This window comes from Scyliorhinus torazame, chromosome 9 (assembly GCF_047496885.1).
Source record: "Scyliorhinus torazame isolate Kashiwa2021f chromosome 9, sScyTor2.1, whole genome shotgun sequence".
In the NCBI taxonomy this organism is placed as follows: Eukaryota; Metazoa; Chordata; class Chondrichthyes; order Carcharhiniformes; family Scyliorhinidae; genus Scyliorhinus; species Scyliorhinus torazame.
In genome coordinates this window covers 118,229,575-118,245,045 of record NC_092715.1, presented here as the reverse complement: position 1 = coordinate 118,245,045, position 15,471 = coordinate 118,229,575, and the positions used below count along the sequence as shown (strand labels likewise).

The 15,471-nt window shown below is 45.5% G+C and overlaps 1 protein-coding gene across 1 annotated transcript in view; it reads right to left on the bottom strand.

Annotated features, from left to right (window-relative positions):
- Positions 1–15,471, bottom strand: part of camk4 (calcium/calmodulin-dependent protein kinase IV) — a 217,005-nt gene that overhangs the window by 129,277 nt on the left and 72,257 nt on the right. Inside the window, exon 2 of the mRNA XM_072516421.1 lies at positions 14,693–14,771. Coding sequence (XP_072372522.1) covers positions 14,693–14,771 — 79 coding nt within the window. The remainder of the gene's footprint in view (positions 1–14,692; positions 14,772–15,471) is intronic.

Sequence of the window (15,471 nt, the reverse complement as noted above, 5' to 3'; positions counted from 1 at the left end):
ACAGCAGGAGGGAAGGGGAATTTACAGACCCTGACAGAGAAGACTGATCGCGGTGCTCAAACGCACCCTATACCATCACAGAGCAACACACCTCGGTGGGACCTAGTTCTGGAGCAGCCTCGGGGTCATAGTCTCGTGAGAACATCAAACTGTCTGATCCACAGCAGGCAAAGGCAGATGCATCCAAGGTTGCTGGCATTCAGAGGCCTGAAATCTGCTGAGTCAGATGAGGAGACTCTGGACTCGGTCATGCCTCAGTTATTGGCGCTCCAATGGCAAGGTAGGGAAAATCAGGAAGGCAAATTCTAAAGCAGGTGGCAGATGTGACCAAATAGTTCCCTGGACAAGCATAGGCTTTGACAACACTGGTTCTCGGATTTCTCACATCCATTGACTCATGTTCTGGCCAGAGCATTGATGGCCAGTCCTTAGTTCAGACGCTGATGGGGCCAGACCCTAACCCATCCCTGTCCCACATCATATGACCAAATGGCAACAGCTTTGGCTACTCTATGCATCCTGAGCTCTAATTTCTGGTGCAGGAATTGACCTAATCTTCACTTCATGGCCTTGCGTCAGCTTGGACAGGGGGGCCACTTGTCTATAGGCACTTCAGCATAGAGCAAAGGATTAAGGATGCTATCCTTAGGCACTTTGCCATGGCCATCATTCTAAGGATATATTGTAACTTGCCCAGTCAGGCAATGGTTTTGCCACACCATCGTAGTCATTGAAGTTTGAAGCTTATGCGCCAAGAGTTAAATGCCGAACAGCAATCATTGGCACTCTCACACATAATTGCTGCCTGTGTGGGCACAATTGTGTGATTAGTCTGACTCCAAGCATGTCAGATGAGCTCAAGCTAAACGGTCTCAGTTGCAAAGGAGTACTTACTGATCCCTGATGTATTTTTCCATTGGCCATGCCTCTGCCTACATAACACCTCCTTAAGTATCCCTCCCATGGAACCTCCAGTCAGTGCTGAGTACCCCCCACCCAAAACTGCACTGAAGCCCATGCAGCAGTCTTCGCTTCTCTCTCTCTCCAGCTGTTCATAGAAGCCCATCCCGGGCTTCCCTTCCCTTTTCTCTCTCCAGCCCTTCAAAGATGCCTGTGCACCAGGCTTCCCTCCCCTTCCGTTTGTTCAAACCTTCAAAGATGCCCTGCCTCAGGCTACCATTCCCTCTTTCCAGCCTTTCAAAGAAGCCGCAAAGTGGCGCTGTACCAGAAGGCAACCTGGAAGACGCTGCTGTGCAGATTTGCATGTGACCCTGTAACCATCCGAGATGGCCACCTGCAAAGGACCATGGGAATTATGGCCAACCCAGGACTCAGACAGATACAGAGCTTCTGTATTTGAAACGCAGGTAGCTAGACCTGATCGAAACCGCCGCTCGTTTGCATTTTAATGGCCCGTTCCCCAGAACAATAGGGCTCCAATCAAGAAACCGGTACATCCACAGACTGATCGGCGCCACCCCCCTTTACTCAGAGAGCCCAACTGCCACGGTCAATGACCGCAAAGGACCCGCCCAGCCACCAAGGCACCGCCCCTTTATTGGCCAAAATCGAAGGCAGTGATCGAAGCCTGTCGAATTATTGGGTCCAAGATTAAGGACCGCCCCAAAGAGCGCGAAATCCCAGAGGGATAAAAGGGGACACAGCCATGTGTTCTGCCACTTTTGGATCCGGTCTGTGCCAGTCTCCTTTGAATCCGGCCCATGTCAGCCAACTGTAGCAGGAACAGCCAGCCAAGTTCAAGACCAACGATCGCTGCCTGACGGATGAGCCCAGCAGAGACAGAGCCACTTCTTCAAACCAGCCATGTGAGATCAAGATAAAGGCCTTATCCACTTGCACAGTGCCGGTCATCCTGAAGTTAAGTATAGGTTATTGTAGCTGATTGGTGTAGTTTAACTTGTAGTATATTGTGCTTTCATGTCGAAGTAACTCTTGTATGTAAATAAACCATCTTTGAACTTGAACTGACTAACTGGTTGTGTGGTCATTTGAACGATATTCGGGAAAGCCTTGTGGTTCAGTAAGAGAAGTAGAAACATCTACAGTATTGGCGACGCTGTTGGGATATAACATCATATTGGTGACTTTAAAGAGCAACAACCCCCACCCCCAACACCACCCCCCCTTCCCTCCCCTGAAGACATGGAGCTACTCATTGAGTATTGCACTCACCTCCTCCGAGCTCCCCTCGGAGATCTATGTACAAGGTGCAGGCCTTTTGAAACCAGTCACACATTCTGACATCTGACCATCATGCAAGTTTAATTTGACATGGGGGCGTGATTCCAGAGTATGGCCCCAATATTGATATGTTAATGTATGATAATGACATTCCCGATGTTGAAATGCAGCCCGCAATTGACAGGGGGAGGGGATGATCGCATCCTGCATCTACCCTGCTGGGAATCGCATCTAAGACATTCTCACGATATTTTCCACTCATATCGCCAAACCCACTTGCCACGAATGGGAGCAGTCATTACCAGCCCACTAATATCCAAGCAGTGCAGCCCCTCCCGAGGCCCAGCATCGAAGTCTAGCTCTGTTCAATTGAAGGACATGCTCCTTTTTTTCGGCACTACCTGTGGTTAGTCAGGAGATATTTGGGGGTGGGCATGGGGGTGTGGGAGTAGTTTGCCGGGGGGTCGAAAGTGTGCATGGAACTCTATGGGGAAAGGGGGGCTCCAGTGAGGCAGTCGGTCTGGGTTTTTACAGTAGTTAACCAGAAGTTAGAAGAGATTTTAACTCCCGTAACGTTTTCTGAGAAACTATTCATGTAACCCTGTCGGAACCATCAAAAGTTTCTGATTTAAATCTCATTATCGGATGGTTCTGAGCAGGGCAATTGCCCAGATGAAGTTTGCACTTCTGGATAATTGCCTTTCAAACTCCTACCTGTGAAATTTCAAGAAGGGTTTCCCAGCACATCTTTGGGGTAGCCCCATCCAAAACTGGGATGCTTGGAAGTCGTAGCTCATGTTTCCAGTTCTTTGGTCAGGATAAATCCACCTGCAGTTTTATGTCTCATCCTTTTTCCTGAACTTTCTCCAGCAAATAGAAATTAACTTTTGAATTGTAATTATCTTAAGTCTTTGTGGTTTGCCAGTCTCCAGATGTTTAGCAGGACTTTGTTCCCCACTGGGGGTGGCATTATTAATTAGAGATAGTATAACAGCTGCAGAAAGGCAGTTCGAGGAGTACCACCCTATTGAGGTAGTATGGGTTGAAGTCAGAAATAGGAAAGGAGCAGTCACCTTGTTAGGAGTTTTCTATAGGCCCCCCAATAGTAGCAGAGATGTGGAGGAACAGATTGGGAAACAGATTTTGGAAAGGTGCAGAAGTCATAGGGTAGTAGTCATGGGCGACTTTAACTTCCCAAATATTGAGTGGAAACTCTTTAGATCAAATAGTTTGGATGGGGTGGTGTTTGTGCAGTGTGTCCAGGAAGCTTTTCTAACACAGTATGTAGATTGTCCAACCAGAGGAGGGGCAATATTGGATTTAGTACTGGGTAATGAACCAGGGCAAGTAATAGATTTGTTAGTGGGGGAGCATTTTGGAGATAGTGACCACAATTCTGTGACTTTCACTTTAGTAATGGAGAGGGATAGGTACGTGCAACAGGGCAAGGTTTACAATTGGGGGAAGGGTAAATACGATGTTGTCAGACAAGAATTGAAGTGCATAAGTTGGGAACATAGGCTGGCAGGGAAGGACACAAGTGAAATGTGGAACTTGTTCAAGGAACAGGTGCTACGTGTCCTTGATATGTATGTCCCTGTCAGGCAGGGAAGAGATGGTCGAGTGAGGGAACCATGGTTGACAAGAGAGGTTGAATGTCTTGTTAAGAGGAAAAAGGTGACTTATGTAAGGCTGAGGAAACAAGGTTCAGACAGGGCATTGGAGGGATACAAGGTAGCCAGGAGGGAACTGAAGAAAGGGATTAGGAGAGCTAAGAGAGGGCATGAACAATCTTTGGCGGGTAGGATCAAGGAAAACCCCAAGGCCTTTTACACATATGTGAGAAATATGAGAATGACTAGAGCGAGGGTAGGTCCGATCAAGGACAGTAGCGGGAGATTGTGTATTGAGTCTGAAGAGATAGGCGAGGTCTTGAATGAGTACTTTTCTTCTGTATTTACAAATGAGAGGGGCGATATTGTTGGAGAGGACAGTGTGAAACAGATTGGTAAGCTCGAGGAAATACTTGTTAGGAAGGAAGATGTGTTGGGCATTTTGAAAAACTTGAGGATAGACAAGTCCCCCGGGCCTGACGGGATATATCCAAGGATTCTATGGGAAGCAAGAAATGAAATTGCAGAGCCGTTGGCAATTATCTTTTCGTCCTCACTGTCAACAGGGGTGGTACCAGGGGATTGGAGAGTGGCGAATGTCGTGCCCCTGTTCAAAAAAGGAACTAGGGATAACCCTGGGAATTACAGGCCAGTTAGTCTTACTTCGGTGGTAGGCAAAGTAATGGAAAGGGTACTGAAGGATAGGATTTCTGAGCATCTGGAAAGACACTGCTTGATTAGGGATAGTCAGCACGGATTTGTGAGGGGTAGGTCTTGCCTTACAAATCTTATTGAATTCTTTGAGGAGGTGACCAAGCATGTGGATGAAGGTAAAGCAGTGGATGTAGTGTACATGGATTTTAGTAAGGCATTTGATAAAGTTCCCCATGGTAGGCTTCTGCACAAAGTAAGGAGGCATGGGATAGTGGGAAATTTGGCCAGTTGGATAACGAACTGGCTAACCGATAGAAGTCAGAGAGTGGTGGTGGATGGCAAATATTCAGCCTGGATCCCAGTTACCAGTGGTGTACCGCAGGGATCAGTTCTGGGTCCTCTGCTGTTTGTGATTTTCATTAATGACTTGGATGAGGGAGTTGAAGGGTGGGTCAGTAAATTTGCAGATGATACGAAGATTGGTGGAGTTGTGGATAGTGAGGAGGGCTGTTGTCGGCTGCAAAGAGACATAGATAGGATGCAGAGCTGGGCTGAGAAGTGGCAGATGGAGTTTAACCCTGAAAAGTGTGAGGTTGTCCATTTTGGAAGGACAAATATGAATGCGGAATACAGGGTTAACGGTAGAGTTCTTGGCATTGTGGAGGAGCAGAGAGACCTTGGGGTCTATGTTCATACATCTTTGAAAGTTGCCACTCAAGTGGATAGAGCTGTGAAGAAGGCCTATGGTGTGCTCGCGTTCATTAACAGAGGGATTGAATTTAAGAGCCGTGAGGTGATGATGCAGCTGTACAAAACTTTGGTAAGGCCACATTTGGAGTACTGTGTACAGTTCTGGTCGCCTCATTTTAGGAAGGATGTGGAAGCTCTGGAAAAGGTGCAAAGAAGATTTACCAGGATGTTGCCTGGAATGGAGAGTAGGTCTTACGAGGAAAGGTTGAGGGTGCTAGGTCTTTTCTCATTAGAGCGGAGAAGGATGAGGGGCGACTTGATAGAGGTTTATAAGATGATCAGGGGAATAGATAGAGTAGACAGTCAGAGACTTTTTCCCCAGGTGGAACACACCATTACAAGGGGACATAAATTTAAGGTGAAAGGTGGAAGATATAGGAGGGATATCAGAGGTAGGTTCTTTACCCAGAGAGTAGTGGGGGCATGGAATGCACTGCCTGTGGAAGTAGTTGAGTCGGAAACATTAGTGACCTTCAAGCAGCTGTTGGATAGGTACATGGATTACGGGAAAATGATATAGTGTAGATTTATTTGTTCTTAAGGGCAGCACGGTAGCATTGTGGATAGCACAATTGCTTCACAGATCCATGGTCCCAGGTTCGATTCCGGCTTGGGTCATTGTCTGTGCGGAGTCTGCACGTCCTCCCCGTGTCTGCGTGGGTTTCCTCCGGGTGCTCCGGTTTCCTCCCACAGTCCAAAGATGTGCGGGTTAGGTGAATTGGCCAATGATAAATTGCCCTTAATGTCCAAATTGCCCTTGGTGTTGGGTGGAGGTGTTGAGTTTGGGTAGGGTGCTCTTTCCAAGAGCTGGTGCAGACTCAGGGGGCCGAATGGCCTCCTTCTGCACTGTAGATTCAATGATAATCTATGATTAATCTAGGACAAAGGTTCGGCACAACATCGTGGGCCGAAGGGCCTGTTCTGTGCTGTATTTTCTATGTTCTATGAACTTAAATTTAAAATTAAATTTCTAAAACTTAAAAACTGTACCCTTAAAATATACGAACTATGACATTCGGCTTACGAAATCACCCATGAAGAAATTAAAATGCATCAACTTGTGATGTATTTTCATTCATATCATTTAAAATGTTACAACTTATAACATGTTATATATCGTAACACCTTTCTTATCATTAACCTATGACACACATTACAATTAACATTCTCACCCAAATCTCTTATATTGTCCATTGAGCAGTCCATTTTAGTAGTTCAGCACCTGTACAGATGATGAGCATCTGGACTCAGTCATAAGAGACATGTTGGAGATACAGAGACATGCAATGGAACATCAGGCAGAGATGCCAGAAGCCATGCATAGACTGGACTGAAGGCTGGAGGAGTTTATCCTCATTGTGATTTAGCTGCCAGATATGCACTCAGACGTGCACTCACTGTCATTCTAGCCATAGGTCCACTGCAGCAGTGACTAAGTGAGAGGAGGACAGGGCACCTTGACCTTATTCCAGGTGTCCCTTCTTAAAGAGTCAGGGAAGTGCCATCGGGCACCCACAGAGCAGAGTAGTGTCAGCCAGGTCCCATGGGGCTTCATCCCAGGACACTCCAAGAGTGCCCTAACAGTCCTAAGAGTCCCCTCTGCCAGTGACCCCATCGCCTTCAGCAGGTCAGGCCAAGGAGATGCATTTGCACCTGAGCAGGCGACTCTGAGCAGCCGGGGGCGCTATAGGCCCCAGGCCACCAGAAGACATCCACCAACATCATCAATCAACAGAACATTGCAGTCAGCCGGCTGCCTCCATCTCAGCTGTACATGTTGACGTGGCACCTAGACGTAGTGCTGGAAAATAAATAAAACTTCTGAAATCACACAGGTGACAACCATTGTATATACTTTTTGCATTTGTAAATATATGTTCACTTGCGCAATTTAGAAGCGTCCTGGATTCCGTCTTGCTACTTGTTGCTTCAGTGGTCACGGGTATTTGAGGGTGTGGATTCTGCGCCACCATCAAAGTCCGATAATGAACTTGTATAGATTCAGTTCTCTCACATTATCAACACAGTGATTACTCAATTATGCAATGCGTGTATGATTAAGCACTGGCCATCATATAAGAGTGTGCAGCCTGGTCTTGCTTCATGCAACCCATTATTTGCAAATCACCATGTTCTGATCTCTGAAAGTGATGTCTGCGTAGAGCGTTCAGTGAGGTTGTTGCATCTCCTGCTGCTGTTGCTCTGATGTGAGATGTGGTTGGATGCTTGGAGTTCTCAAGGAGAATTAAACATGCTAAGCTGAATTCTCCACCACCCGCCACTGGTAACGGAGTTCCCGATGCGGTGGAGAATCCAGCGTCAGGCTGGGCACCGTATTCTCCACGCCTCCGTGATTCAGGCGTATTTCCCAGCGTGGCACTGATGTGCTGGATCTCGCTGTGGCCAAGGGGTAAGTATTTAAGGTAGGTGACCTAAGTCCATCGGAGGTCCCCCCCTCACAATGCAAATCCTGCCCTCAAAGGAGAAAGCAGCCTATCATCATCTGGGACTATGGCGACTTTACCTCACATGACTGTGCATGGAGACATTGTTTTTTTACCAGGGTGAGAACCCGCCCTCACTCAGCTTGCCTCCATTGCCCTTGTGACTCTATAGAGAGACCATTGATTTGGCAGTATAGAAAGACTTACCATGGTGTATATGGATTTCAGTAAAGCGTTTGATAACGTTCCCCACGGTAGGCTATTGCAGAAAATACGGAGGCTGGGGATTGAGGGTGATTTAGAGATGTGGATCAGAAATTGGCTAGCTGAAAGAAGACAGAGGGTGGTGGTTGATGGGAAATGTTCAGAATGGAGTTCAGTTACAAGTGGAGTACCACAAGGATCTGTTCTGGGGCCGTTGCTGTTTGTCATTTTTATCAATGACCTAGAGGAAGGCGCAGAAGGGTGGGTGAGTAAATTTGCAGACGATACTAAAGTCGGTGGTGTTGTCGACAGTGTGGAAGGATGTAGCAGGTTACAGAGGGATATAGATAAGCTGCAGAGCTGGGCTGGGAGGTGGCAAATGGAGTTTAATGTAGAGAAGTGTGAGGTGATTCACTTTGGAAGGAATAACAGGAATGCGGAATATTTGGCTAATGGTAAAGTTCTTGAAAGTGTGGATGAGCAGAGGGATCTAGGTGTCCATGTACATAGATCCCTGAAAGTTGCCACCCAGGTTGATAGGGTTGTGAAGAAGGCCTATGGAGTGTTGGCCTTTATTGGTAGAGGGATTGAGTTCCGGAGTCAGGAGGTCATGTTGCAGCTGTACAAAACTCTGGTACGGCCGCATTTGGAGTATTGCGTACAGTTCTGGTCACCGCATTATAGGAAGGACGTGGAGGCTTTGGAGCGGGTGCAGAGGAGATTTACCAGGATGTTGCCTGGTATGGAGGGAAAATCTTATGAGGAAAGGCTGATGGACTTGAGGTTGTTTTCATTGGAGAGAAGAAGGTTAAGAGGAGACGTAATAGAGGCATACAAAATGATCAGGAGGTTAGATAGGGTGGACAGTGAGAGCCTTCTCCCGCGGATGGAAATGGCTGGCACGAGGGGACATAGCTTTAAACTGAGGGGTAATAGATATAGGACAGAGGTCAGAGGTAGGTTCTTTACGCAAAGAGTAGTGAGGCCGTGGAATGCCTTACCTGCAACAGTAGTGAACTCGCCAACATTGAGGGCATTTAAAAGTTTATTGGATAAACATATGGATGATAATGGCATAGTGTAGGTTAGATGGCTTTTGCTTCGGTGCAACATCGTGGGCCGAAGGGCCTGTACTGCGCTGTATCGTTCTATGTTCTATGTAAGGCCTTGTCAGTCATTACTAATTACCTGGAGGATGGAGGTTTGGAGTTGGGGGTTTGTTGCCATCCACCAGCTGTGCCCCTTCGAGGCATGCACCTCCCTCCCTCCTTTTATCTCTGCCTGACAGCAACAGACGGTAAATCCCACAGAATGATCCGCAGCTCCAGACCTTGCTGGAATTTCAATGTAATGAGGCCCATAAGACAGGGAAGAAACCTTCATCATGAGAGGAAAACACAACTGAGCATGTTTCTCATGCTGTTGCTTCATGATTGTTAGTTGGCCAATTGTAATTACCTTGAACCCCTCGCTACAGAGAAGATCCCTGCACTCACTTCGAGGGATCAATTTCTAAGCATCCATTGCGTAGCTGAGAATGCAAAATAATGCATGTGCCATTTGAGACTTGCTCCAACACCGTCTACACCCTTTGTCATGCACAGGGCTAAAACACTGGCTTTGAAAGCAGACCAAAGCAAGCCAGCAGCATGGTTTGATTCCCCTAACAGCCTCCCCGAACAGGCGCCGGAATGTGGCGACTAGGGGCTTTTCACAGTAACTTCATTTGAAGCCTACTTGTGACAGTAAGCGATTTTCATTTCATTTCATCCGCTCAACTTTCCCATCCTTGGCCTGGCTCCCATCTCTAGTCTCCATTCCATCCTTCTACCCTTAGCCTGCCTCCCATCATCAGCCTCCATTCCATCCTCCCATCCTTCGACTGGCTCACATGTCCAACCATTTGCGCAGCCTGGCCAACCAGAATCTGATCTGAATCAAAAGGCTGAGATTTGTAAGCAGTCCCCAAGAAGGCCGAAGCTTCTATTCTAAGTCACAAAGCAGTCAAGCTCGCCAGGTGCACACCACTTATAAACAATTGTAATCTAATTTCTCACTGGCAGGCAACTTAATTGGGACAGGGGACTTGATCCTGGCAAGATGACCTTTTATGCATTTCCGACACTGTTCGTTGGGAAGCTCAGTCCGCCTTTATCCACATTTAATGTCCCAAGAGCTTAAATAAGAAAGTTCACCCTGCCATTGGGAAATTAATTTTTGGCCTCCACCAAATGAAGTTCCTCCGTCCACCAAGCTTCCCAGTGCTTGCGGCCCTGGAAGAGTCCGCCCATGGAATAAGTTATTATGCTTCACCCATGTCATATGGATATGTTAAATTAGAATCTTCCCACTTGAGACTGTTAATGTACATCTGAACAAAAAAAGGGCATTACACCCATCAAGTCTGCACTGACAAAACTACACTAAATCTACACTAATCCCACTTTCCAGCACTTGGCCCCTAGCTTTAAATGTTAAGACTTTTCAGGTGCTCGTCCAGGTACTTTTAAAGGTTGTTTGGTTTCCCACCTTTACTACCCTCCCAGGCAGTGTATTCCAGATTCCCACCACCCTCTGGGTGAAAACATTTTTCCTCAAATCCCCTCTAAACCTCCTGCCCCTCACCTTAAAAGTATGCACCCTCGTCATTGACAGTTGCGAATCTGAGAGGTGGCAGGCGGAATTGATGCCAGGGGGGAGGTGGTAACTTACACTTGCAGCTTGGTGGAGATCGTTGATTTTCTTCTGGCATTGTACGGCTTCCTCCTTGTCATGCCCCCACATTGACAGGTCCTGCCACTGCCTCCCAGGGCACATTGATGACCCTGCTGCTGGTCCTCCAACCCCCTCAGGGGAACAGATGTCCCGTCTCATGTCAATGACATTGAAAACCCTGGCCAGGTCGGCATCCCCAACACGAGGAGCAGGTCTACTTGCTGCCATGCTTGTGTGTTGACTGTGAGTGAGCGGTGAGAGAGCGTTTAAAGCAGCTACCCCTTGTTAGCACAGGGTCGCTGAGGTGCAAGTCTGCCGAAACAGGCAGCAGACAGCCAGTAATAGCGAGAAGCTCAAGGGGGCTCATTTCCGGCACTTAGTGCTGTTAAAAACGGGCCATAATCTTGCCTACTCGGCTGTCGAGAAACACCCCACCAACCAGCAGAGAGATCTCGGTGTCCATGTACATAGATCCCTGAAAGTTGCCACTCAGGTTGAGGGGGTTGTTAAGAAGGCGTACGGTGTGTTAGCTTTTATTGGTAGAGGGATTGAGTTTCGGAGCCATGAAGTCATGTTGCAGCTGTACAAAACTCTGGTGCGGCCGCATTTGGAGTATTGCGTGCAATTCTGGTCGCCGCATTATAGGAAGGATGTGGAAGCATTGGAAAGGGTGCAGAGGAGATTTACCAGAATGTTGCCTGGAATGGAGGGAAGATCTTATGAGGAAAGGCTGAGGGACTTGAGGCTGTTTTCGTTAAGAGAGAAGAAGGTTAAGAGGTGACTTAATTGAGGCATACAAGATGATCAGAGGATTGGATAGGGTGGACAGTGAGAGCCTTTTTCCTCGGATGGTGATGTCTAGCACGAGGGGACATAGCTTTAAATTACGGGGAGATAGGTGTAAGACAGATGTCAGAGGTAGGTTCTTTACTCAGAGAGTATTAAGGGTGTGGAATGCCCTGCCTGCAACAGTAGTGGACTTGCCAACACTAAGGGTATTCAAATGGTCATTGGATAGACATATGGACGATAAGGGAATAGTGTAGATGGGCTTTAGAGTGGTTTCACAGGTCGGCGCAACATCGAGGGCCGAAGGGCCTGTGCTGCGCTGTAATGTTCTATGTTCTAACCACGCCCAAAATGACACTGAATTATTTCCTTTACATCGCACCGTTAACTCTGTATCTCACTCAGGGCAGCGCGGTGGCGCAGTGGTTAGCATTGCTGCCTCACGGCGCCGAGGACCCGGGTTCAATCCCGTCTCGGGTCACTGTCTGTGTGGAGTTTGCACATTCTCCTGTGTCTGCAGGGGTCTCACTCACCCAACAACCCAAAGATGTGCAGGGTAAGTGAATTGGCAATGCTAAATTGCCCCTCCATTGCGGAAAAAAGAATTGGATACTTTTACTTTTTTTTTTTTAAACTCAGTTTCTCACTCCACAGGTGCTTTCAGACCTGCCGAGTTTTTACAGCATTTTCTGTTTTTACTTTTGAATCTAAAGGTAAAGGGAAAATCGCCATAGTCCCAGATGACGATAGGCTGCTTTCCACTTTGAGGGGAAAGAGCTGACTGGTGGTGATTTAACCTGAGGATCACCACACCGCAGGCGTGGGACAAGGTTGAGGAGATGGAGCCTTAAGTTATCTGAATAACTTAAATTTCTAATGAAGTCAAGACAATTCTCATTTTCCCAGCTAAATGAAGGCCAACTGTCATTTTTATGGCTTTCACCCTCTTAGCTCAGATGTCACAGTACAATTGGAACCCTTTGATCTGCCATTATTTGAGATGTTCTGGCAATGTTTAAAGTCCAGCATTTTAATTACCTTACTGATGGATCTCTGTGTCTATTCGGAATCCTGGATATGCGTTATCCCTTCTTTGTTCCCAAATAACAGAGATTCCAGACTGTACTTTTTGGCAAAGTTATTTGAAACTTTATTCATCAGCTTTTTAGTGTTTACTGGTGATTCAAGTTCAATACAAAATTAAGAGAAAGTTCCACCTAGCCCTACAGCAAGCTAGTCAGATCAGTTGTCTTTAGCAAATACAGTAGTTGGATTCAAAATACAATTATATTTCTTGGTAATTTCTTCAAATCAAGATGCACAATACAAAATTGACTGATTTAAACAGAAGAAGAAATGGCGATAGCAAAGGCAGCAGCAAGACATAGGTTTCAGAAAGTGATAGATTGATTCCAGAATGAATTTTCTCACCCCGACAACTAATCTTTTCAGGAAATTACTATCTTAAAGCGTTGCCCTCTTTACAGCTGTGATTGGCTTTAACTAATTTACAATTCACTCAATTCGGCCGAACTGTCTGTCCGTCAATTTAAGAGGTAAATGATTTGGGTGTGATTTTGTAATTTTCCATACCCTGGCTTGCCAATTATGCCTCTAACATTAATTAGATTAACACAGTTTTTGAAAAGCCATTTTTACCCTGACTGACTGTTACCATGGAAATGGATCTGTCGAGGCCTGGGAAGGCATCTGCCTACATGAAGTCTTTTGTCACTGGCCTTGGATTCTGGCCAGTCTCGAACAACTTGCAAAATATGAACATTTTAAGTCTTATCTGATTCATTCCCAGTTAGTCAGCTTCTCTTACACTCATGGTTAATATGATTCAGTCAATTATTCCCAATGATTTCTTATTTAAACCCCCTCTCTACCTCATCCATAGCTAACCACAAAATCTGATTTCTATCACTTACCCCTACAGCTTCATTATTCCCAAAACTAAAAATCCCTCTCAAATATTAATATGAACCATGAACTGGGTGATTATGACTGTTAGACATTTAACTGCTGTTGTATAAAGAGTCAAAGGTTCTGCTTCTTTTCCACAAACACTTTTATTTTACTTCAACAGACTCTGCACAAAACTCTTATCATCACATCACCTGACACAAAGGCCACCTGAAACCCCTTTACATATCAGTATCAATTATTGGATACTTAACATAAATGAAACAACTAATTGGAATGTCTCTTAACCCATTACTTAACAATGACAACTCCCTTGCAATCTACTTCATCTAGTTCTGTCAACATATGCTTTGATTTCTTTCTCCCTCATGCATTTATCTAGATTAATGCATCAATGCTATTCGCCTCCACTAGTGGTATCGAATTGTCCATTCTTACCGCTCTCTAAATAAAGAGATTTCTCCTGAATTCCTTATCAGCTTTATTTGTGAAAGAACATAGACTTGTGGCCCTAGTATTTGCCTCCCTCACAAATGGAAACATGTGCTCTGGCTTGATCCTTCCTGTCCTGGCAAACTACCACTTCATTCTCATTTTTCTTTTCCTCTCCCAAGTCCTTGAATGTTGTCACAAGTTGTTCTAAGTCGCTGCAAATGACCAGATGCAATTTAGCATCATCTTCCTTATGGTCCTCAACTGAGAAGCATCCAAAAGAAGTAGATCACAAATGCTATGCCCACCCACTTCAGGGATGCTTCACTTGAATAGGCAAAAGTGAGGGAGGTAATTCAGCCTTGATACATCCACTTCACGGGCTTCGAGGGAGTAAATTCTCAATGATTGAGATACAAGCACAAAATAATAGTAACTGTGTGTCATAATTCATTTGCCATAATTCATATTGACAGAACTGTTAGGCTGTAGATGTTATCCTTGTGCCATTTTATACCATCAAAGTTTAATTAATTATCAATTTTCATTCCCCTCCTGGGGGTTCTCTTTTATTACTGTAGTTAAGGGAATGCCACTGTAATCAGAAATCGGAATGTCTACTTACAGCTAAAAGAAAATGCATGCATGGATATATAATTCGAACAAAGCAATCTGGAGTTTTAAAATAATTAGATACCATAGATTGTTAATAATAATAATCGCTTATTGTCACAAGTAGGCTTCAATGAAGTTACTGTGAAAAGCCCCTAGCCGCCACATTCCGGCGCCTGTTCGGGAAGTTTACCACTTAAAATAACTTAAACAATTGGCATTTACTTTTCTTGTCTTTTGTTTGCTTGTGTTACTCCATACCCACCTTATTACTTCCTTCAAATAAAATATCTGCAATATTAATTAATAACATAGGATGACATTTGTCTAAGCACAGTAAAGACTCACAGTTTTATCCAGCACTTTCACAGCAAAAGGCTTCTCAGTTCCCTTCTGTCTGCATTGATACACCACTGAAGTAGCTCCACTAAAAAAAATATAAAATCTTTCAGTCATCAGCAAATGTAAAACTGATCATACATAAAACATTATTATTCACATTTATCTGGATGATATATTACCATAATATTCAACTGTATTATTAGCTCTTTTGCATTCTGTCTAATTCTACAAACAGTGGCCCAGATCTACTGCACAGCGGCAATCGTCATCAGATTGCCACTGTGCTCGTACTTTTCTGCAGCACGGCTCTGCTCTGTATTTCTGGCTGAGTATTCCAAGCAAGGTTTCTTCATAAGTGTGAAGCATACAGTCCCACAAAGCTTCTTTGCAGCACTAAAGCATTGGGGGAAACAAAGGCACATCCCCTTTTAAAGGCACTAGCTGCCTTTAGGTAAGTTCAAATGTCCAGTATGAATGTTGGTGAATAGGTGAATGGATCAATGAGTAATTTGGCAGAGTGATAGGATGCGTAGGCAGGTGAGGTGGCAGTTGACAGAGGTGGTAGGTGAGTAGGGTAGGGCATCAGGTAGGGAGGATAGAACATAGGAGCAGGAGTAGGCCATTTGACCCAACCCGCCCGCTCCACATTCAATTAGATCATGACTGGTCATGAACCTCAGTGCCAATTTCCTGCACTATCCCCACATCCCACGATGTCATTAGTATCCAGAATTAGTGATAGGAGACTCAATGGTTAGGGGTATAGTTAGGAGATTCTGTGGTTG